The sequence below is a fragment of the Tenrec ecaudatus genome, chromosome 14, assembly GCF_050624435.1.
Source record: "Tenrec ecaudatus isolate mTenEca1 chromosome 14, mTenEca1.hap1, whole genome shotgun sequence".
Taxonomy (NCBI): domain Eukaryota; kingdom Metazoa; phylum Chordata; class Mammalia; order Afrosoricida; family Tenrecidae; genus Tenrec; species Tenrec ecaudatus.
Window position 1 is genome coordinate 54,118,866 of NC_134543.1, and position 24,498 is coordinate 54,143,363.

The window sequence follows — 24,498 nt, forward strand, 5'->3', positions numbered from 1 at the left end:
TCAATTTGAGAGGATTAAGAGTAAAGGGGTGGAGCTTAGTCTGTCAATCGGTTGGCATCTTAATGACCTCATTTGGAGGCCCTAAGGAGATAAAAAGCTCACTGGAGGCAGGACATATGCTCACTCCCTGTGAGACATTTCTGTTGACAAGACATAGAGCTGCGCTAGAGCTCTGGAGTCAGAGAAGCCACATGGAGACCCTTGTCAGCACTGAGATGCTTACAATGCCACTGATCTACGAGACTTCCCACCCACTGGCCTATGATCATCCTGCATTTGGCATCATTGCATATGTTTCCTCAGTCTGAAGGGGACTTTATAGATTGGTATCAGATATATGGGCTAATATTGGACTTATGGACTTAATCTGTACTGGGCTGGGATGTTTTCTTAATGCACAATTACTCTTTATTTAAAGTTATTTCTTATACGCATGAGTCTCCCTGGATTTGTTTCTCTAGTCTACCCAGACTGACACAGTTTACATTTTTTTTTTGCATGGTTAGTGTTTTATTTTTGGAAGAATGGTTCTAAAACATCACACTAAATCAGGTTGAAAGGTAAAGTTTAAAACAGACCATTTTATAAGGATCAGTTATAACATATGTAGTGATGGTTCACGCTACAAAATCTTGATCTCAGCATATGATACACTCGTTGGCAGGAGCACCAGGGATTCCAAACCAGCCAGTCATCATTTTCCTCTCGTCTGCATAGACTTCTTCTCGTTAGCTGCCTTCTGCTTTTGTTGCATGATCTCAGAATCCCTCTGCTTCCTCTGAGAAGCAGTCAAGCTATCCTCTTTTCTTTTTCCCTTGCTAATCTCCTGGGTTTTCTTCATGTTTTTCTGGCGGGCAAGTTCTCTTTGATTTCCACGGGCCATGCCGACCACAGGGACAGAGCGACTCGGAGAAGCAACGGTTCCCTCGCACGCACGGCCACCGTCACCACCAGCCGGTCGGGAAGCGACACAGTTTACATTTATAAGGGATTTAGGTACATTATTTCATTCATTTCTCATCACCCTAAAATAGGTACTATTTTTATTCCTGTTTTACCATTTATGTAACAGGCTTGGAGAAATTAAATATTTGCCATCACTGAATAGCTAATATGCAGCAAAGCTGGGTCTTAAATCACCCCTGTTACACACCACCCTGAAAAGGAAGTTGTATCATTGTGATTGGTCACCCCTTTCTCCACTCACCTTTCCTTTCCCCTCCTGCTATCCATACTCTCACTGTTGGTCCTGAGGGGTTTATCTGTCCTGGATTCCCTATGTCCAGCTCTTATCAATGATCAACATATAACCCCCTCTCAGGGGGATGGACAACCGCAAAGTAAGTGAAGGGAGGCAGCCATCAGTGTAAGACAGACAAAAAAATATATATTATCAAGGGTTCATGAGGGAGGAAGGATGGGGGAGGGAGAAATGAGCTGATACCAAGGGCTCAAGTGAAAGAAAATGTTTTGAGAATGATGATGGCAACATATGTACAAATGTGCTTGACACAATAGATGGATGTATGGATTGTGATAAGAGCTGTAAGAGCCTCCAATAAAATAATTTTTAAAAGAAGAGCTAGTTGTATCAATGTTTTTCTATTACCTTGCAATAAATTGTCAACAATTTAGCAGCTCCAAGCCCCCATTTATTTATCTCACAGTCTCCATGGGCCAGGAATGCAGGGATGACTTAGCTGACTCCTCCGTTCAGGGCCTCACAAGGCTACAATTGATGCATTAATGGGGCTGCGTTCCTTTCTGGGCCTCAGAATCCTCTTCCAAGTTTACACAGTGATTGGAAGTATTCATTTAGTTTACAGTTGAAGTCTGTGAGACTAAAATGCTCATTTTTTTCTTCTCTGTTGGCTCTCACCCAGGGGCAACTCTCAGATCCCAGAGACTATCGACTACGTGAAGAAGAATGCAAAGTCCGAATTGGAGGAAGACTTATCAACCACCTGCGATATGTACATGACACAACCTTGCTTACTAAAAGTGAGGAGGACTTCAATCTCTTGCTGATGAAGATCAAGGATTGTAGCCTTCAGTATGGATTACAACTCAATGTCTAGGAAACAAAAAAATCCTCACAATTGGACTAAGATATAAAATGAAAAATAGAAAAAAAGATTAATGCTGTCAAGAATTTCATCTTGCTGCGATCCACCATCATTGCTCATGGAAGCAGCAGTCAAAAGATCAAATAATGCTATTGCATTGGGCAAGTTTGCTGCACAAGACCTCTTTAAAATGTTGAAAAGCAAGGACGTTATTTTGAGAACAAAGGTGAACCTGACCCAAGCCATGATATTTTCAGTGGCCTCATATGCATGTGAAAGTTGGTCACTGAATAAGGAAGACCAACAAAGAATCAATGCATTTGAATGGCGATGCTGGAGGAGAGTAGTGAAAGTACCATGAACTGCTAAAGGACAAACAAACCTGTCCTGTACAGAGTACAGCCAGAATGTTCCTTAGGAGCAATGATGATGAGATTTCACCTCACATACTTTGGACATGTGTTTTTTAATGCAAATGTAAGTTAAAGGTCCTTAAAAGTGCATGATTATCTCCTTCAGTTCATGGGATTCAAATTAGGTAAGTATAATATAAAGCACTATAAACATATTTACATTCTTCAAAACTCAAACTTGCTACTATTGAGTCAACTCCTACTCATAACGACTCTATAGGACAGAGTAGAACTGGTTTCTGAAACTTTATGGAAGCAGAAAGCCTCGTCTTTCTCCTGCAGAGCAGCTGGTAGTTTTGAACCACTAACCTTATAGTTAGGAGTCCAATGTATAACTACTATACTCCTAGACTCTTTAAAAGTTTTGGATCTTAAGATATTTCCCTTAAAAGAAAATGATAGAAAATGTATATGTTTGAAGATTAAAGGCTGAAGCATTGTTTATAATATCTGAAATTAGAAGCACCTAAATAAATACTCAGTACTAAAGAACCAGTGGAATGTTAGGTTTTTTACCATTCACCAGTAAATGAAACTATATGGTTATGAAAACACTTGGATTAATGGAAGCCCACTGTTAAATGTAAAACAAACACACACATACACAATTGTGTAAATATTGGGCTTACAAGCAGGCAAAAATGCAAAGCTACCGAGTAGAGAGCCCGTGGCAGGTAGAGAGCCCGTGGCAGGTAGAGAGCCCGTGGCAGGTAGAGAGCCCGTGGCAGGTAGAGAGCCCGTGGCAGGCAGAGAACCCGTGGCAGGCAGAGAGCCCGTGGCAGGTAGAGAGCCCGTGGCAGGTAGAGAGCCCGTGGCAGGTAGAGAGCCCGTGGCAGGCAGAGAGCCCGTGGCAGGTAGAAGGTACCTGACAGCACAGAGTATGCAGCTTGAGAATAAAAGAGAGCCAGTGGCAAAGTCTTGGGAAAGATTATTCATGAAAGGATGGGCCCTTCAAAAGAACGAAAAGACAAGGAGGGGAAAAAGAAGAACTATATTGAAACTTGGGACTAAAATGCCAGCGAATGATGAAAATAACAAACATAAAGACTGAGAGAGAGATCAGAAAAGCAGGGAACAGGAAAAATAAAAGAGAAAAAGGGGAAAAAATACTTAGAAGATGTCCCATAAGCTAAGCGGAAGAGGAAAATAGCTAGCAGGTTAGTAGCTCCTCACATTTAAAAAAGTAGTCAAAAATAACAAAAAGTTGATTTTACCCACAAGGAGACAGCTTTTTTTTCTTTTGTATGTGTTTGGTTTTTGTTTTCTTTTCTATTACTTCAACTACAGTAGCAGTCAGATCACAATGTGCTGAAATATGCCTGGGACAGTGAAAATTACAAACAAGTATAGCCCTTAGAAGCAAGGATGGTGAGATTTTGTCTCAGACACTTTGGAAATGTTAATAGGAGAGACCGGTGAGTGGAAACAGGCATCATGCTTGGAGTAGCAGAGACAGCACAAACGAGAAAGGCCTTCAACAAGAGGATTCACACAGTGGCAGCCACAATGGGCTCGAACCTAAGAGTAACTGAGAAGATGGCACAGGACGGGGCCCTGCTTCAGTCTGTTGTTCATACACGGTCGCTGCGAGTTGGAACTGACTAGAAGGCACCTAACAACAACACTAAGTCTCTGGAATGATCTGCTTTTCTTCCACAGCATTCAGCAGCTCAGATGCAGACATGGAATGGGTCCAAGGTATGATGGATCAAGATGGAAATTCAAAAGTATGTCAGAAAAACGGTTACAGGAGCAAGTGGGGACAGGACGGGTGGAGAAGTAATAGGCTAGATGGTGCTAATTTGGTAAAGGGGAAGATATCTCCAACAAAAGGGAGATGGGGCAAGGGGGCAGGGGGCAGGCTAACTACTGGCAGGGCTGGTGAGTCGTTAAAGTTGTAGAATTCAAAAATGATGATCTGATACATAACCCCCACCCAAATCACAGCAAAATGTTCTGTTAAGTGTGCCTGACCAAAAGATTTGGTGTTACTGTTCATCAAATTTTGAGTCTACTTGATTTTACTTACCGAATGTTTCATATAGGTAAGTGAGGTCACTCTTTACAGCACATGAGAAAGGAACAGCAGATTGGGTTTTCTCTTTCTCTGAGACTAGATTCCAAGGAAACACCCCAAGAAGTGAACAATCACGTACAAACCCCCCACTGTGCCATTAGTTAGATTAGTAAGGAGTTGAGAAAAGATTAAGAAGTACTATTTCTATATGCGTTCAAGTATTTAAAAGAATCTCTGCTGCATCATGTCTTCTACCTTCTGCTAGGTACCGACGTCGCCTTCGAGGATATGCCCATGAACTGCAAACATTTACTTTTAATGAGTAAAGACAGGCATATCAATTATCAAATAGACAGCAATATTGTATGCCATTAAAAATCATATGAAAACAGTCACATGGTAAAAGTTGGGGTGTTGGATATTGGGTAGAGAGTTTGCTCTTTATAAACATTGATCAGGGAAAGCCCCACAGGCAAGATGATATTTGAGCAGAAACAATTCAAAGAGAGAACAGAGAGGCTGCACCTAGAGGAAGAACAAAGCAGGTTAGGGCACAGCAAAGCCAAACTCAGAGTTGAGAATAATGAAGGGCAGAAGGGTAGGAGACGGGCAGAGAGGCAGGGAAGGGAGCCGCAGTGGCAAATAGCACAAAAAGCAACAGGAAAGTAATAGCAATGAGCGGGGAAGTCCTCTGAGCACAGCCATGGCATTATCAAGTTACTCTGTTGAGTACAAAGTGTCATAAAACCAGGGTGGGATCCGTCTGAGGACTTCTTGAGTAATTATTAAAATAATCCAAATGAGAGATGAAGATGGCTTGAGCCAGGATAGTTGCCATGAAGGAGATGAGGGCTTTCTGATTCAAGATATACTTGATTTGCTGAGGGATGAGATACGTGCTAAGAGAAAAGAGATCAAGTTCTCCTTCACAGACAATTTCATAGAGTTTGGGGTCTGGGCAGCTTAAAGATGGAGTTGCCATTGGCTGAGATGTGGAATCTGGCATTCAAGTTCATTAAGAATTTAACATAAGACATGTTGTTTAATAGGCTTATTAATCACCTAAATGGAAATGCCAAATAGACAGTTGGCCAATTGTGTAGAGTTCAAGGAAAAGTTCCAGGCTAGAGATGAAATTTAGGAGTGACAATGATATTTGAGGCCATAATCGAGGATGTGAGCCCTGAGAAGTGAATGAAGATAAAGGTGGGAAGAGATCTGAGGACCAAGATTTCAGGATTTTGGACTGTGTTCTGGGACATTCCAACTTTTAGAGATTCGATTCATGAAGAGATTCCCACCAAAGAGGCTTATCAGATTCTTAGGAAGAAAACCAACATAACCTGATAAACCAACAGCCAAGTAAAGGAAAATATTTCAAGAAAGAATTGGTAATATATGGCATTAAAAAGAATTAATTTAGCTCATGTTTCAGGAATATAACTATACAATGTTGCATTATAAATTTAAGGGCATGGACCAAGATAGCAACCAAGTAGCACACATAGGTGGGACTCTGCAGAAAGCAGCTCAGAGAGTCCAGGAAGAGGGATTTCCCAGCTGACCAAGCACAGAAGTGGATGCATATAGACAACAGACAGGTGTATTGGGAACTGGAGGAGGAGGGGCCCTGGGGAACAAGCAATGAATGCAGGCGGGGTGAGCATTAGAACGGATTGTGATGATGTATATACAACTCTTTTAAAAAGAGATTCAACTATGGAAGTATATGATATGCGAATGTTACATCAAGAAAACTTCTAAAAAAAAAAAGAGAGAGAAACTAAACAACCTATGAGGGGGTACCCAAAAATCTGGAAAAACAAGTCATGTGTTGATAGAACAGCTCTGAAGCAACCCAGACATTTTCCCCAAGGTCATTACTGGTGACAAGGCATGGTGCTATCCTTACGACCCCAAAAGCAAACATCAGTCAAGCCAGTGGAAGACAGCATCATCACCTTGCCCCCCAAAAGCTCATCAAGTGAAATCAAAGATAAGATGATACTCGCTTGTTTGTTTTGTTTTTTGATGTGAGAGGGATAGTATATTTGGAGTTGGTTCTACCAGATCAGATTGTTAATCAGACTTTCTATTTAGAGGTTCTGAAAAGATTGCATAACAGCATGTGATTTTAAAATGTCTGAACTGTGGCAGACAGGGGACTGGTTTCGCCCCCATGGCAATTTACCTGCTCATACAACCATCTCACTGCACCAGTTTTGAGCAAAACCAGCATGACTCGTTGCCCACGCATCTGACTCTGTGAGACATCTTTTTGATTCCGTGAATGAAGAGGGATATAAAAGGAGTGTGATTTGACGGTGTAGAAGAGGTAGAAGGAAAATCTGAGGGGGTCCTGTTAACCATCCCAACAGATGAGTTTTAAAATGTTTCTAAGAATAGAAAAGCAGATTTGACAAATGTATTAAATGCAATGAAGAGTACGTTAAAGGTAGTAAGGTTGTGTTTTTTTAATTAATGCATAGTTTTGAAAAAAAATTCCAGGTTTGGGGTTTGTTTCTTTTCTTGGTACCCCTCATATGGTTAGCATGAGTGAAGGAGGAAGAAGTTTTGCTTAGGGAGCAGTGAGTTTATGTCAATGGTGGTAGAATGATTTGGAAAAAAATTATCAATAATGGTCATACAACATGAAGAGTATAAAAAATGGTACTGAATTACACATGTAGAAGTTGTTGAGTTGGAGAATGTCTTGTTTTGTCTATCTTTGCCTTAATGAAAAAATAATTACATGAATAATAATGAGTACAAAGGAGAAATCTTGTTCTAAAATTAATTGTGGTGCTGGCTGTACTCTTGACATGATTGCACTGTGCGATTGTAGGATACGTGGCTGAAGTGCCAATAAAGCTGTTTAAACAAAGTTAGGACTCCAAATTGTAGACAGCAAAAAAAAATCAACTTTTCTTTTAAACACAGTAGTCACAGGAAAACGTCCATGAGGAAGTGTAGCAATGAGTGTAGGCAGTGTTTCTGAAGGTTTACTTTAGATGACAATTTGTCTTCTACCTTCATGGCAAGTTCTAAGTTCATTATATGACTCGTTTATTATAGAACAATTCTATGTGGAATGTTAAAATGTCTTAAAAGCAAAGACTTCGGATTCAGTGTTTTACAAATAAAATGGCATAACACTTGAAATGTCATGAAGCCATGACAGTACAATCTCTCAAAATATTGTGCAGTTAAGTTTGGGGATCAGCACCATTGTTCTCTCTTTTCCAAACAAGAAAACAGAAAGTTGAGAATTTTTTAATGCTCTCTTCCCAGAAAAGAGCAGTGTAGTTAAAATAGCATCTGATTCTTGTTATTCATTTAACTGATCCCCTCTATAGAAATGTAGAAGTTCCATTTCCACTTTCAAATGTTAGGATTTCAGCATAAGTAAATAAAAACTCACTGCCAACTGCACTGCATTGAGAGGATGCCAACTCATAGTGACCCTATAGGAGAGAGCGGAACGGCCCCTATGGATCCTGAGACTTCAAGGCTTTAAAGGAGTAAGCAGGAGCTGGTGCTTTCTCGCTGCTGGCCTCCCAATTAGCAACCTAACACACACCCCACTACACCACACAGGTACAGATGGTCCCTGTCAAGCGTCCCTGTCTTTATTCCACTCTCTCCACATCTGCGTAGCCTGCATGCCTGTCCACGTGTCCACATGAAGATCACAATGGTCGTCACCTCTGCGTTTTAACCTTTGCACTCCTCCATCTGCTGCCGCCATGATGGTGTGCTGGCCCCTCTCACCTGTGCAATCTTTCTCCTTCTGCCACGTGAACGTGTGTGTGTCTACTCTCGAGTGAGTGGTGTACGCTTCCTTCCATCAAAGAATTCTTTCAATGTGAAAGCCTTTTCATGCATATGGTAGATGACACAAGGGGCAGAGTTACAAGAAATTAGACATAACCAGGCACCTGGAGGGAATGAGTCGAGTCGCTGGGTCTGGAGGCTCGGGACTGTAGTCTTGGGGAATACCAGAGTCAAGACAATGTTCTACAATCTACTTTGGTGGGTGGCCATTAAGTCTTAAAAGTTAGTGAGCAGCCATCACAGGTGCAAGTATTGATCTCTTTCCATCTGGAGCAGTGGTTCTCAACCTTCCTAAGGCTACAACCTTTTAATACAGTTCTTCATGTTGTGGTGACCGCCCCCCACCCTAAAATTATTGTCGTTGCTACTTCAGAACTGTAATTTTGCTACTGTTATGAATCGGGCAACTTCTGTGAAAGGGTCATTCAACCCCCAAGGGGGTCGCGACCCACAGGTTGAGAACCACTGATCTAGCATAAAAAAGAGTGAAGGAAATTGAAGACACAATGGAGCAATCAGACATCAGCCTCTATGTTGCTCAGGGCATCTCTGTATACTAGTGGGGTACAGCTACCACTACCAACTCCTCTATAAGGGATCACATTATAAGGCCCTGTATAGAGCGCGAGGAAAAAACTGTGGAAGAAAACTCAAAATCATAAAAATGATCAGACCTGCTGGTCAGAGAGAGACTGGTGGAACCCTGGAGACTTAGTAACCCAGGACTCGGAGTAACCATCCAGGTCTGTAACTGAACTCAACCTTGTGCCCCCGTCTGCAGTTAAACAATAGCCCAAACTATAAGAGGAATGATAATCAGGCCATTTGAGATCAAGGGGCAGCATTCATCCAAGGGGGAAAATTTAGAAGCATTAGAGAGAAAAGATGGATGGAAATGGACAACAGGAAGAAAGTAGGATATGTAGTGTGGAAATGACAATAATTGGCATAAAATAAAATATGCTTGCATCATTGAATGGGAAACTGGTTTGCTCTTTACACCTTCACCCAATTCACAATGAAAAGTTAAACATTTAAATTGTAAAGCAGAAATGAGTGTGGGTATATCTATATCTATATATGTATATAAACACATACACAACTTGTATTTACAAGGGGGATTTACAATTTGGGGAGAAATTATATATTATCTGTCAATTCCCCTTTCCAAGAACTTTGGAAGCGCACCCACACATTGGGATATCACTGTGACCTTGGAGAGCTCACTTTAATAGGTCAATCCCTGACTTTTTTGTCGGTGAAATGAGATGGTTGGACCCACCCGCCTGCCTACAGTTGGGAGACAGAAAAGAGACCTCAGGCATGATTCTTCACCAGCTTTCTCCCGGTTCTGGTGTCACTGGCAGTAGCCAACATTAGTGGGGGAAAAAACAACCAAAAAAGAGGACGTAAGCCAGTCAGCTTGCTTTTGCCCACAAGGAGCTACCCAGCCTCTACAGATGGTTGCTGAGGGCACAGTTCCTAATTGTCAGAGCCAAGTTTGGTGGTTTCCAGGCAGGCCCCAGAAATGCAGGTCTAATTTCTGAAGCTGGGAGCCACATTACCCTGTTATTAGCCTGGAAGAGCCAGCAGCCGGGTTGTGCTCTGCCCACCCGGAGGCCCTGCCTGGGCATGTGCGGGAAGCCTCTTTGAAGAGCTTCAAATGACAACATTTGATGTCTCCCAAGACCTCAAGCAGCTGAAGGCAGTCTGGGCTCAGTAGGTCTCACGCTTCTCCGAATAGCTTAGCACTGAGTTGGTAGCAACAATAGGAGAGGGGGTTGGCGGAGGTCCCACAGCAGCCTTGGCAGAGGTGGTTATAGAAGTGCCGAGCAAACCCTTATCTTACGCAGTTATTCCTCAGTAAAACCCACACACAGCTTAAGAGCAAACCCCACACACAGAATTGCTCTCCATTCTAGGCATTTTGAAATGCATATAGTTCCATTGTGCTTCCACAGGCTAAAGGCTGACGCCGCCCCCCTCCCCAACCCCCCCCACCCCCACTCGCTCTGTGCCATAGAACAAGGTAATCAGCAGACAGGGAGGAACTTTTTCTTATGTAGGAGCTGCCCAAAGAACACATTATTATCACAGAGAGAACGAGAATGGGACTCATCATTGGTAACTCCACCAGCTCCTCCCAGACCTGGGACAAGGTGACCATTCTGTGCCCTGACGCACCTCTCACCTCTGTGAAAAGAGGCTGATCCCCTCCTCTCCCAGGGTGGTGGTGGGGATGCAATGTGGAAAGTCCAGTCGACTCTGTACGTGTGCCTACCCACGGGGTGTTCTGTGGCACGATTCTCCCCTGCTACACACGAGACTCCACTCTTGCTCCCCACCGAGGAGCCTCAAGCACAAGCCCAGCTGCCACCTGTCAGTGCAAGTGTGCTCGTTGTTATCCTGACAAGTCACAGTGGACCGTTCAGCTCAAACAGCCTAGGAAGACAGGTCTAGCCATCTGCTCCCCCAAACCAGCCAAAGAAAACCCTCGAGATGCTGGGTAGCACAAACTGTGGAGCACTTAGCTGCTAACCAAAAGGCTGGTGGTTGGAATCCACCCACAGGTACCTCAAAGGAAAGGCCTGGCCATCTCCTTCCAAGAGATGAACAAAACCATGCTCGCTGCCATCAAGTCATGCCGACTCATAGTGACCTACACAGGACAGGGGATAACTGCCCCTGTGAGTTTCCATGACTAATTCTTGATGGGACCACAGGGAATCTAGCTCCCTCAGAGCAGCTGGCGGTTTTGAACTGCTGACCTTGTGGTTAGCAGCTTCATGTGTAACCATTATGCCAGCAGACCTCCTCCCAAGAGATGACAGCCATTGAAAACCTTGCTCACATTGACACATATGAGTAATGAGCTGAATGACAGCTGTAAAAATGAAACAAAACTCTCTGTTGGCAGAGGAACGATTGGATCCACGGGAGCCCACGTACTCTCTTCCACCTTGTGTCTCACAGCAGATGCTCAATGAATACTGCTTCCTCTTTCCTGCCACATGCCCCCAGCACACACACACACACACACACACACACACACACACACACACAAACCCTCGATGAGCTTGAACTTTTCTATCTTAATTCTGTGATTGAGTGACAGGCCAGTGCTGCACTGCTCCTTCCAGCTCTCCTGACCCATACGACTTTCCTTCTCAGCTCCGCATCTAATTGCATTTTTTGGCATTGGGGATTCTGAACCAATAGACAATTCCCCTCCTTAAGAGTCCTTCCCCTAGAGCCCTGATCACGTGGGAAACAAGTTTAGCCATTGTGCAAACTCATTCTGTGGCCAAGCGTCTAAGGCGAGGTGGAACAGAAGCCAAGGGCGGGACTGGGAAAATGAGGTCAGCGTGGAAGCCCCATGGAGCAGAGGAGGGGAAGATGGCTATGTGATCCGGTGGGAAACAAGCACTAGACCTCAACTCTGGTCCCAGCTAGTCCTTTGAGTTCTGTGGGCTTGAGCAATATGCTTAATATCTACACACTTCTGTTTACTCACGTGGAAGGCCAGGAGGCTGGGAATAAATCCAACAGGGAAAATAGGTGAGACTACTGCCACCATTCACGCACCCCTCCTACACATAAGGCAGACATTTCTAATCAATCAATGCTTTCTTCTGGGCTAAACCCAACTAGACCCAGCCCTGCCAACAGCACCATCAATCAACTGGAGTTGGGACAGCAAACAAAATCTCCTTGCCATCCCTGAGCTACAAACTCAAGCGATGTGAGCCCCCCCCCTCCCTTTCTATGACTTGGTTTCCTGAAAGCACACGGTTGTTGACTGGTGAGCACCACCTGGAAAGGGAAAACCATGACCCCTGGGCATCAAGAACCCACACCCACAGGCTGATGCCCTTCCCTACTGGCAGCTCTGGGAAGACTGGGGGATGGCCCTGTCAGCAAGCCACAGGGAAGAAACCAGTCCTAACTCAACCCACAACTTCAGGGGGCTTTAGGATACCCGAGGTGCGGGCAATGGAGCATGGTGGTGGATGGCCCTTTAAGGCCCTGCACTGACTTTGTTGGAATTTACAAAAAAAAAAACAAACCTATCCCAGGAGCCCAGTTTCACCAGGGATAATCACACCAATTTCACAGATTCTGCTGCGCCAAGTCTTTTCTTATTTGCTAGTTTCCATGTCTGCCTTGGCCTTCTGCCTTGTGAAGAAACCCTGGCCCTCTTCTCCCCCTGAGATTCCACAGCCCGTAACCTTGACTCAACTCTGGATTTGGCCCCAGCCATCCCGGATGAATTTTGTGCCCCTTTCCACACCAGGAGAGGACCTGGCGGCTGCTCTCTGCTGCCCCATCATGCCCAGGTCATCCATCAGAAATGCTCATTGGAAACTAGATGGCCCCCGAGGCATCTGACTGCTTTCCATGCTGACCTGTGAGAGCACCCAATGTTTGGCATTCAAAGAAACCGTCACAACATGCCTGGCCCCACGGGAACCATGGGTCATCCCTATCCCATTACTCAACAGCCTTCAAGAGCTTCACTTCCAAGTGTCAGAGGGCAGCGCCTTGTCATATCTGAATTCCTCGACCTGGCTTCCAAGTCTCATCAGATTCCTGCTCTAGCTGATCCACCTCCCCGCACCACCGTCCTGTGCAGCCACCCTGTCTCCTCACTGTGCCACCAGACCCTCCAGCCCACTTCTCCCTATGAATCTCTGGACATCCCGGGCCCTTCCCAGGAAGTTCTCTCCTGTTGCTTAGGGCCTCTTCTCCCTCCAGCTGACAGCCCACCTTCTCCATGAAGCTTTCCCCCACCACGCCAGGCCTCATTTGGCTTTCATAAGAGGCAATTAAGCACTTAATTACATGTGACCTCATAGGGTTCATGTTTCCTTAGTGTTTGGCCTGATCTTCCCAACCAGAGTAAATGCTCTTCCTTGAGGGCAAGAGCCTGCCGATGACCAAACTGCTGGCTACCTGTGACATCACAGCCAAGCAACAAGCAGCCGACATGACTGTGCACGTGTGCTCTGAATACATGCTTATTAAGCTCTTGAAAACTCATTTTTTTTCTGAGCGTTGAATAACCTGCTCAGAGGCATCCAACATTGCCCATCTATATCCAATCTGATCCTTCCCTAACGAATTGGAGCAAAGGTCAGGTCATGCCAGAGAGAAAGGATGTCTTTGCCTATTAGGCTCCAGCAGGTGTGGCTTTCAACCTGTTAAAAACAAAGAATTGCCTGCAGTATTTTCTAGGTGAGCAGATTCCAAGCTGCCCAGCGAGAGTTTCTGGCGGCTCTGCATTGCAACACGTGGACGAGGCAATTCTGCAGTAGGCATCTTCCAACCCCACGCAGAGACACACCGGGCTATTGGAACCTCATTCTCTAGGGTGGGGAAAGGCAGCGAAATGACCACCACCCAGTCTATCCAGGTGGCCTAGGGATGAGCTCTGCCTTAGCCTTTTCCTTGGTCAAAGTCCAACTCTGGTTACCAAGTCTCTGAGAACCTCCAGCCAAAAGCTCCCTTGGCCTGTAAGACATCATTGTCATCTGCAGAGAGCTCCCTCCCGCAGGCCTCCACTTGGCCTGTGCTCATTGGAGGAAAGTAACAAACAAACCAGGGCTCTCAGTTAACCAGCTACAGTCTTGGGCTTACATGCTATTTCAACGGCTGCCATGACTCAGAATGGAATTATGAATCATTTGTACGAGGCATGTCTCATCTTGCTGCAGCCCTTCTGCAGCTCACAGTTTTCTTTGTTCAGCCTCTCCAGCATTTCTATGCCTGCTTGTTTTAAAAGCATCCAGACCGGGACACTACACACGCAGCATTACAAAGAGTGGGGCTTCTCTGGTCTGCGACCACAGGCAGCTCTCAAGTTTACAACCCCAAGCGTCAAAACAAGGGGGCAGAACCCCAACAGGCAGGAGAGCGCCCGCCCCATGGGCATTTCAACTCTCCTAGGCCCAGCTGGCCCTCAGGCTGAGCCATTCTTCTGTGTGTCTTAGCATGTTCCATACAAAGGCCTCCGGGAAAAGGCTGTTCCGCAATGACTTTTGCAGCCTTATTAATAACCCACTCAGTTTGCACATGGGAACTCTGCAGGGGAGAGCCTTGTGAGGAAAAAGGAAGTGGTTCACCCTTGCCTCGAACAAACTCCAGTGGATGAAGCGCCAAAGACAGAGACCTTTTATAAATGGTCTTTTAAGCATAATCTCAGAGCCCTACTTCAGCAAAGGCTGGGATCAAAGGCTGGGATCAAAGGCTGGGTCTGGTGATTTTCCCTAACAAAGACAGAGAGCACTCCTTCAAGCTTCCTGGGCCTGGGAGATGCCCTGGAGAACCATCACGCTTCCTGAGACAGGCAGATGAAGTTCAAGGTGCTTTGAAAAATTAGAGAAGTCTGAAGTGCTCTCTTCCCCCCTAGCGCCCCAAGCATCATTCCCGCTGGAGTTCTGAGCACGCGGAACGTGCTTGCTGAAAACTAGCTGGCTTTCTTGCAGTCCTGCGTAGGCTCGGAGCCCGGGGAAAGGTGTGAGAGTGGGGCGGCCACTGGGAAGGGCAGTGTGAGGATGGGAGAAAGGAAAGGCCTCTCTCGGTCCATTTTGGGATTTCCCATCGGCATCCCGCTGGACCCTGGCATCCAACTGGTCGACGGGCTGCATCCTCCTTCTACTCGCTGGGAATCGTGGAAGAGTCATCACACGTCACTAAGCCTCCTTTAAATCATGATTCCCCATTGACGCAATAGCCACAGGCATCAAGATCTTAAAAGATCTTTACCTTTCACCTCCGTTCCCTAGAAGATCAGTAATGGTGGCAGAAGCGTCAGAGAAGAGCAGCCCCGTGGGCGGGGCAGCCTTGGACCTTGCAGTGGGCTCCGCGGACCATCTAGATTGAACCCAGAGGTACAAAGGAGCCACTGGTGCTCAGCAGCTGTTGGGACTGACTCTGCCTGGGGGCTCCCCCTCTTTCTGCTCCACTTCTTTCTAACCACGGAACTAAGCAGTCCACTGGCCTCAGTGCTGTGACTCCCACCTCTGAAAAGTTGGGATCATAATAGAAAGTTGTTTGGGGATTGTTGTGATCACTAAATGAGATTATCTATGTAAAAATGCTCGGTACACAGAAAGTTCTCAAGACTGAAACACACAATACAACTCTGGTTCCTGGAGGCTTCTTGACCCCTCTACCATGACCCCAGTACTGCCTATCACTGCGGGCCAGACTGGAGCAGGTGCACAGGCACAGATAAGCCATAAGAGCTCACGACACAGGGAATTCAGGAACAAGAATGGAGTAGCGATACCAGGAGGGCAGGGGGAAGGTGGGGAAGAGGAGGTCAGGAAGGGGAAACCTATCACAATGATGGACACATAACCACACCCCCTCTTCCCCAGGGGGATGAACAACAGAAACCATGGGGAAAGGGAGACAGCAGTTGGTGTAAGATATAAAAATAATTATAATTTATCAGGAGGCCACAAGGGTCGGGGCGGGGGGAGAGGAGCTGACACTGAGGGCTCAATAGAAAGTAAATGTCTAGAAAATAATGATGGCACATATGTACAAATGCACTTGTTATAACTGATGTATGGGTTGTTATAAGAGCTGTAAGACTCTGATAAAGTGATGTTTATCAAAACAAGGTGCTGATTGCTACTGCTATTGGGAGAAAATGGGTGATGGCTTCTGAAGTCGTCCACAGACACGTGCATCAGAGGCTGCAGCCTCCTGACAAGGTGAAAGTGGTGACAGCATGGCTGGCTGGGGTACACCGCTCATCCTCCCCCCCTTTAACTGCTGAGATCATCTAGGGCAGCGGTTCTCAACCTGGGGGTCGCCACCCCTTTGGGGTTGAACGACCCTTTCACAGGGGTCACCTGATTCATAACAGTAGCAAAATGACAGTTATGAAGTAGCAACAAAAATAATTTTATGGCTGGGGGGGTCACAACAACAAGAGGAGCTATATTAAAGGGTCACGACATGAGGAAGGTTAAGAACCACTGATCTAAGGGGAATAATGTATGGTCCCACAGATCTTGCCCTTTGCCACTGTCCATCTTGTCAGTTTGTCCTTCTGTGGTGGATTGTGATGCTACAGTGCTGGAAACGAGACCATTGATGTTTCACATATTAGCAGGTTCATCCATGTTGTACGCCTTTCAGCAGAGCTTCCAGATTAAGCCAGACTAGAAGAAAAGACCTGGCAATCTACATGTGAAAATTAGTCCATGAAAGCCCTATGGATCACAACAAACTATTACGTAATTTAGCGCTGGAGGATCAATCTCCTAGGTTGGAAGATACTCACAATACCCCGGGTCCACAGCAAGAGGCTTGAGCATGCCAGAGAGCAGGACACTGATGCAGGACCACACAAGGCCTTGTTCTGTTGTGCACGTGTGCACAGGGTACCTGCAGTCCAAGCCAACCCCATGGAGACTAACAAGGGAAACAAGCCTTAGCCAAAGTGATGAGAAAGGAGGAACGTTTTCCTCTGTTCTTGTGGAGTCTCAGTTTTGTGGATGAATAAAATTTAGCATAGATTTCAAGATGTACGTTAGAGATCTTGCCTGGTAAAATTAAATAAGAGTAATAACAGCCTCTCTCCTGTGCCCAAAGAAGACACTGCCTTCAAGTGGATTCTGACTCGACTCGTAGCAACCCCACATCGAGTTTCCAAGATTGCACAGTATCATCTTTCTCCTGAAGATTGACTGGTGGCCATGAACTACCAACCTTGTGATTAACTTGATCCCCTGTGCTGCCGGGGATCCTAACACTAATGTTGTTTCTAGGTCCAGTTACTGACCCTGGGGACAACAGGAGGAAACCCTGCACAGTCCTGTGCCATCCTCACAACTGTTCTTAGGGCTGAGTCCATTGCTGCAGCCACTGTGTCCATCCACTTTATCACCGGGCTTCCTCTTTGCCACTGCCCCTCCAGTGACTTCTGAAGTCCTTTTCCCGAGACTGGTCTCTGGGGTAACAGGGCCACAATTCGTGAGGGGCAGTCTCACCACCCTTCCTTCCCAGGAGCATTCTGGCTGTCCTTCTTCCCAGACAGATTTGGTGTTTTGAATACTCTCCTTTGGCAGCCCCATAATAATCCCAATAATGATGAATGTTCATTAGACACTTGCTCTACTAAGTATGCTTTGTATTTTCCAGCTCATTTCTTCCTCACAACAAACCCGTGAAGAAGGCCCTACTTCTGGCCATTGGACCAAGGAAACTTCTGTCTGGAGGGCAACTTGCCCAAGATTATGGGTTAACAAGAGCTTGAAACCGGTGCCCGCGCTGTGATGGTGAATCGCACCTTCACCAGCCAGCACCCTTCCGAGTCTCTGAAAGACAGTGAAATGTTCTCTCTTTTTATCAACATTTCCTAAGATCGCCTAATGGATGAGGAAAATGTCAGTGCATTAACAGAGTTGTAGATAGAATGTAACTGTGCTACAAATCATTATCCTAGGACAAGGGACGAAAGACAACATAAATACCCAAATTGGGTCCTTTTAAAGGAGAGAAATTTATTTCCCCACAGTTCTAGAGGCGAAAAGGCGCAGTCAGGGTGTTGGGAATGTCAGTTCTCTGGTTATCGGTAGCCCTGGACATTCTTCGGTGCCTGGTCTGAAGACAATCTTTTCATGGCGTCTCTCTTTCCCCATACTTTTCTCTGAGTCTGATCAGTTTTGTTTGTAACTCAGAAGTGATCAGATTTAAACCCCACTCTGCTTGAGGAGGATAATAACATGACAAAGAACAAATAGGATTTCCAAATAGGATTCTATAAACAAGTATATTGGGCAGCGGGGGAGGTGGGGCGGATATAATTTAATCCATTACAGGCAGGAAATATAGGGACGGGAGAAAGGAGTGAATATCTGGGCGGGTGTAGGGCTGACTGAGGAAACAAGCAGAGACCTCACACAGCGAGTCCAAGGTTGCTCAGCAAGGCAGTGGGGAAGGCTGGAGTCGAGCGGCTCACTCTCACGCCCACACTCTCCCCCCTGCACCATGTCCTGCTAAGTCTGAGAAAGTGGGTTAAGCAGGCCATGACCCGAAGAACCTGCATATTGCGCTAAGGAGCATGGGCTCTAGTCTGTAACAGACGGAAGTACCCATAATACCCCTCTGCTCTAAATGCAAAGCCATCATCCAGAACTTCCAAGGAGAAAAAATGTCAATGGTTTTCCCTATGAACCCATATCTATCCCCGCCCTAGGGGTGTCCAGCAAGCCAATTACCATTTTAATTTTCACTCTTTCATGCAAACGCAGCAGCTGTATCAGCTGCACCTGCAGCCCCTGCTGTGTCGCCCACGATCAAGGGATCAAAGCCTAGAACATGACTTCAGACTATAATTTCAGATAATTAAGATTTTTCAACCTAAATTACATTTTAACTTTTCATAACAGAGCTGTCAAGATACTATCTATCAAAACTCTATCGCACAAACAAAAGAAGATAATTATATTTTCAGACTCACACAGTCTTCACACTGATTAGTTTCTCATAAAAGACTTCCTTCACATTCTTATTTTTAAATATTCTTCCCCATCCACCCTTCGTGTCTGAGGCTGCATGAATCCTCTTAAACAAGTGGAAATAGTGCAAGGGAGTTTATAATTCAAGGTACAAAAGTATTTCTCAGAAGCAGCCATTCTGATTCCAACTTCTTTTAAAGAAACCGCCTCTTGGTTGGTAGGCACAGCCTGCCTCCTGAAACAGCCTCTGATTGGGGCTGGGGGCAAGGCGACTGTAGCATATTAAACTCTCTGAATCATGGTTGTTGGTTGGTTTGTTTTTTAAGACGCCAAAGGAAGAATACTAACAATAGTGAATATTTTTTAATACTTCTGCAATATTCTACCCATCTTTCTCTGATCTCTAATGAAATATCGAAGTTTTGGGGCACAAATGATCCTTGCCCAGGTTAGTCCTGATGGGTCTAAGGTAGTGAACGGCCTTAGTCCTGAATTATCTAATTGTATCCTCTTTAAGGCTGTGATTGAGTCAGAAACAGGCAAGGAACATAGACCTCAGGCAATCATGCACAGCATCCTTCAACATTAGATAAGGATAATGACACGTGGACTTGATTGGTCCAATCAGAATGGAACCTACACGTTTTGTTAGATGGTGGAGATGAGGGGAACACAGTCCTTTTAAACATGGGAGAGCAGGTAATGGACCTGGAATTGTTTGCAGACATTTTGCAACCAACGAGAGCAGACTGAAGCCAAAGCCAACCATGGAAGAGGGCAAAGCCAAGAGTTACCGAGAACTTGAGCAAGGGCTCTGATTCGACATTGAATGAGGACTAACATACAGGCAGCTTGCGCTGGGTTTTCTTTTCTTTGCAGCCCAAAACATTCTACTGCTTCACCAACTCTAGTCGTTATTGCCAACTCAGCTTTACCGGACCGCAGCCCTCGAAAACTGTGTTACAGACAATACTACCTCTTTCCAGGAAAATACATATACATAATAAATTAACATTGAATGTTGGGGTGATTGGGGTCCTAGACCCCAAAGTCCCTGGTATACTGGTTAGAAGAATAGGTTTGGGGGTAGGACAGATCTGGGTTCAAATCTACATTCAGATTCACTTTGGTTCAGTGAATTCTGTAATGAATCGAGGACTACAGATGAGATACGCCTATAAGGAGCCAGTCTCAGAAAACCATGGGGGCCGTTTCCCCCTGTCCTTATGGGGTCACTGTGAGTGAGAATAGACTCCAAGGCCACAAGTGTTTTAGACTTTAGTGCCCTAGTCCTCCATTGTGTGATGTCTTCTACATCCTAGCTTCTCTGTCTGTGGTGACCATCAATTTTGGAGTGAATTATCCATTATGTTACTAAGGCAGGATTAGGGTGGATTATATCTTGAATTGCCAATTTACTGGTAACTCAAGGCATCACCCGTAGGCTTCTTAGGGATGTGATCTGCATGTGATAGATAGAAATGCAATGGCAAAATTCACTCTCTTGCTCTGGATCTTGTACCTGTTGTGTCTTCATTTGACCCCCCAGTACTTGAGCCAGCAACCTATCATCTGAGCTGGTTCATCGGCTTCCACAGCAAGTGAGCCTGAAGTCTGCCATCAGATTTGCTGATTTGGGTTTGTCAGTCCCTGCAACCGTGTGAAGGAGGAAGATCCTCCAGAGCGACAGCTAACCCACAGATTTGGGACGTGTCAGTCTGTACAACAACTTGAGCCATTTCCCTGATGATTCTTGAATTCTGCGAGACATAGCAATGAATTGTGGAACATCTTTAACTTTAATCTCATAGGAACCAGCTTTATTCTGACCTTTCGAAAAGGAAATTATTCATGCAGCTACTTACTAACTGCATCACTTTGGGTTAATTAACCCTTCTGAGACCCATTCTGTTCCTCCACAGAACGAGAATAATAAATAATGCCTAAAAGGATGTAAGGATGATGGACATCTGACGGTAAGTGCCTTTTCTGCCAGACAGTCACAACTGCAAACTGCAGTGCCACACAATTAAGAATTGTCCCTAAGGAAGTACAGGAAGCAATCCCTTTTGACAAACGTTTGGGTCGAGTGTAAGAACAGTCACAGGTGTCAGGCTACGACTGAGTGAAAACATAGAGCCAGTGTGCTAGGGGACAGTCCTGAACTGGGGAGGAAACTTCCATGAGACCAGAACTCCGAGCCAGACCCAACGTGGACGTCTTCAAAATTCCTGGACAGATTTTGTGGGATAACAGTTGATCTCCCTCAGGCAAAATGGAAAGCGTTTGTTCGTTGTGAAGTTTGTTTGTATGTTTTATAAAAAGAGAATGTTAAGCGGGTGTGAAAAAAATCTACAGTTGCACATCTCCTACAGACCTTTGGAAAGAGACGAGGAGGAACACTAGCAATTTCCAACTCCAGCGCAGCAGAAGTGACTCATGTGATTGTCCTTTACAAGCCCAAACCCCAAAGTTTATTTTAAAAGGAAAGGAGAATCTTGGACTGTGTGGGCAGGGACCACCCTCGTTAACATCCCTTCCTGCTTCTCAGCCCGTGGCCAGCTCCAGTACCTGCAAGCCCTGCTCTACCCAGACGGTTACCCAGAATGCCTTCGGGAGGCTCCTCTTGCAGCGAAAGAGTGAATATGCCTCTTGTGAGTGGGCATGTCAGTTGGAATGAAAAGCACAATCCGTTAAGACAAGCACCATCCGAGACATCTTCAAGTTGATGCAAGCCATCTGCTTGGTCTTCCACTACAACCGTCAATTGCTCCTTTCCATTATCTTATTTTTTCCTCCATTTCACATTTTCTAAGTAAGTGTTTTCACTAAAGTGGGTTTTCTTAAAGATATAATACTTTTATATATAAAATATAATATTTTTGAGATATAATCCCTTCATCGTGTTTCCTGCATATTTCTCAGTATGTAAATGCCAAGTCCAAGAGAAATGGCACAGCAAACTGATCGTTGGCCCCACCACCTAGGAGTGAGTGGAATGATATCCCTTTCCAACTGATCATCCTGCTAAAGCAATCCCTTCCACAGACTCTTTTCTCATGAGAATCCTCAGAGATCTGAAGGACAAAGTTGGGGGTCACAAATTAGCATGGAAAGGTTAAGAGCTGTTCGAACTTCCCGCAACACAGCAGGAGATGACTCAGCAACAAAGTTCTGCTCCCTCCTAGAAATTTGGAGAAGGAGAAGAGGAGAGAACGCTGAAAGAGACCCACAAAGCCAGCTGCGATTTGGTAAAGGACCAAGACAGCCAGCATGCCGTATGGAACAGGACTGCAGGCAAAACTACTGTTGGCCCTGAGAACAGCCAAGTCACAGTGCCGCTAATGGCTGTCACCACTGGGGGAGATGCTCGGAAGGCAGCTGCAGAGGCGCAGTTGGCTCATCAAGGAAAATATAGTTCATGGCTAAGGGGAGGGCAGATCGAGCCTCCAAGCTGTTGCTGTATTATCTCTTGTCCATCCTAAATCAAGACCTCAATCCAGAAAGCAGAGGTTCAAGGAATGACAGCCAAGGCATTGAGGAGCAACCACTCAGCGTTTCAAATGATGTGGGAATGTGACATCATGAGACATCATCTGTGTGGCTTTAGGGTATGAAGCCCTTTCTAGCCCCAAGTATGCTTAAGACACAATCTCTGGAGACATTGCTTTTCATTGTTGGGCATTTCAAATGTATTTTGTGGGGCATGAGAATTCTCTTGAATAATAGTCCCACAAGACTGGCTAGTCTCACCCCTCTAGAAGGAGAAGTTGTTCTAAGGAATCCCCACAATATGTGGGACCCCAGACATGAAATGTCAAGACCCTAACAAACCCACAGATAATTCATGGTGTGTTCAGCACTGAAATCATTCCATCCCCCAGAGCACAAACCAGACAGCCCTCAGTCTGACCTAACCGTCCTTTACGACTCCCCCCGACAGCTGACCTGACCTCAGGTTCACCATCCAGTCTTTGCAGTCTCATCTTTTCTTCTGGTCTCATTTGCCCCCTCCCAAGCCTCACATGATCAGAAGTTATTTAAACAGAGTTTTGCCAGAACCTCCTAGTTGTTGTTGCTAGTACTGCTGACCCATAATGACCCCGTATATACCAGAATGCAACACTGGTGGGTCCTATGCCAGCCTCACAATTGTTCTTAAGTTTGAGTCCCTTGTGTGTGAGCAGTCACTGTGTTAATCCATCTTGCCAAATGTCTTCCTCTTTTTCACTCCTCCGCTCATTTACCAAGCATGATGTCCTTCTGCAGAGACTGGCCTCTCCTGGAAAAGTTCAAAGCACATGGGCATGCTGGCTGTACTTCTTCTAAAACAGATCTGTTGGTCCTTTTGGCTGTCCTTGGTACTTTCGATATTCTTCACCAGCACCGGAATTCAAATGCATGGATTCTTCTTCAGTTTTCCTTATCCAATGTCCAACTTTCACATGCATATTAGGTCATTGGAAATACCAAGACTTGGGTCAGGTACACCTTATTCCACTGGCTAACATCCTTGCTTTTCAACACTTTAAAGAGATCTTGTGCAGCAGATTTGCCTAACACAGTGCATCGTTTGATCCCTTGACTGATGCTTGACTGATCCCTTGACTGATCCCTTGACTGATGTTTGATCCCTTGATTGTTGATTGTAAAGCCAAGCAAGACAAAGTCTGACAACATCAACCTTTTCTCCATTTACCCTGATGTTACCTAATAGTCCAGGTGTGAGGCTTTTTGTTTTCTTTACATTGAGTATAATCCATACAGAAGGCTGCAGTCTTTGGTCTTCATTAGCAAGTGTTTCAAGTCCGCCTCACTTTCAGCAAGCAAGGTTGAGTTATCCGCATATCACAGGTTGTTAACAAGTCTTCCTCCAATCCTGATGCCACATTCTTCTTCATATAAGCCACCTGCTCTGATGATTTCCTCAGCGTAAATATTGAATAAGTATGATGAGAGGATGCAACCCTGACGTACACCTTTCCTGATGTTAAACTATGCGGTATGTCCATGTTCCGTTCACACAACTGTCTCTTTTTTCAACAACAACAAAAGACATTTTATTGGGAGATCATTCAGATATTATATTGTTCATAGCTCAATCACATCAAGCAGTATTGTACAATTGCTACCACAATCAGCTTCAAAACATTCTCTTCCGTAGGGTGAGTGGGTTGGAAAGGGGGAGCTGACTACAAGGATCCACATGTGACCTCCTCCCTGGGAGAGGGACGGCAGAGAAGGGGGGGAAGGGAGAGTCCGGATAGAGCAAGATATGACAAAATAACGATGTATAAATTACCAGGGGCACATGGGGGAGGGGGGAGCGGGGAAGGAGGGGAATAAAAAAGAGGACTTGATGCAAAGGGCTTAAGTGGAGAGCAAATGCTTTGAGAATGATTGGGGCAGGGAATGTATGGATGTGCTTTATACAATTGATGTATGTATATGTGTGGATTGTGATAAGAGTTGTATGAGTCCCTAATAAAATGTAAAAAAAGAAAATAAAAGGGAAGAAAAGAAAATGATTAGGGCAAAGAAGGTGCAGATGTGCTTTATACAATTGATGTATGTATATGTATGGACTGTGATAAGAGTTGTATGAGCCCCTAATAAAACGTTTTAAAAAAAAACATTCTCTTCCTTCTTGACCTCCTTCGTATCTGCTCCCCTTTAACCCCCTTCCCATC

The 24,498-nt window shown here is 45.1% G+C and overlaps 1 protein-coding gene across 1 annotated transcript; it reads right to left on the minus strand.

Annotated features, from left to right (window-relative positions):
- Positions 1-566: 566 nt before the first annotated feature.
- On the minus strand, positions 567-951 carry LOC142425380 (small EDRK-rich factor 1). Its single transcript, XM_075530589.1, has one exon. It carries the CDS (start codon positions 881-883, stop codon positions 695-697), a length of 189 nt encoding a protein of 62 aa, XP_075386704.1. The 5' UTR covers positions 884-951; the 3' UTR covers positions 567-694.
- Positions 952-24,498: the final 23,547 nt, after the last annotated feature.

Excerpts from the sequence above, each read along its gene's own strand:
- LOC142425380 (XM_075530589.1), bottom strand. The coding sequence starts at position 883 with ATGGCCCGTGGAAATCAAAGAGAACTTGCCCGCCAGAAAAACATGAAG.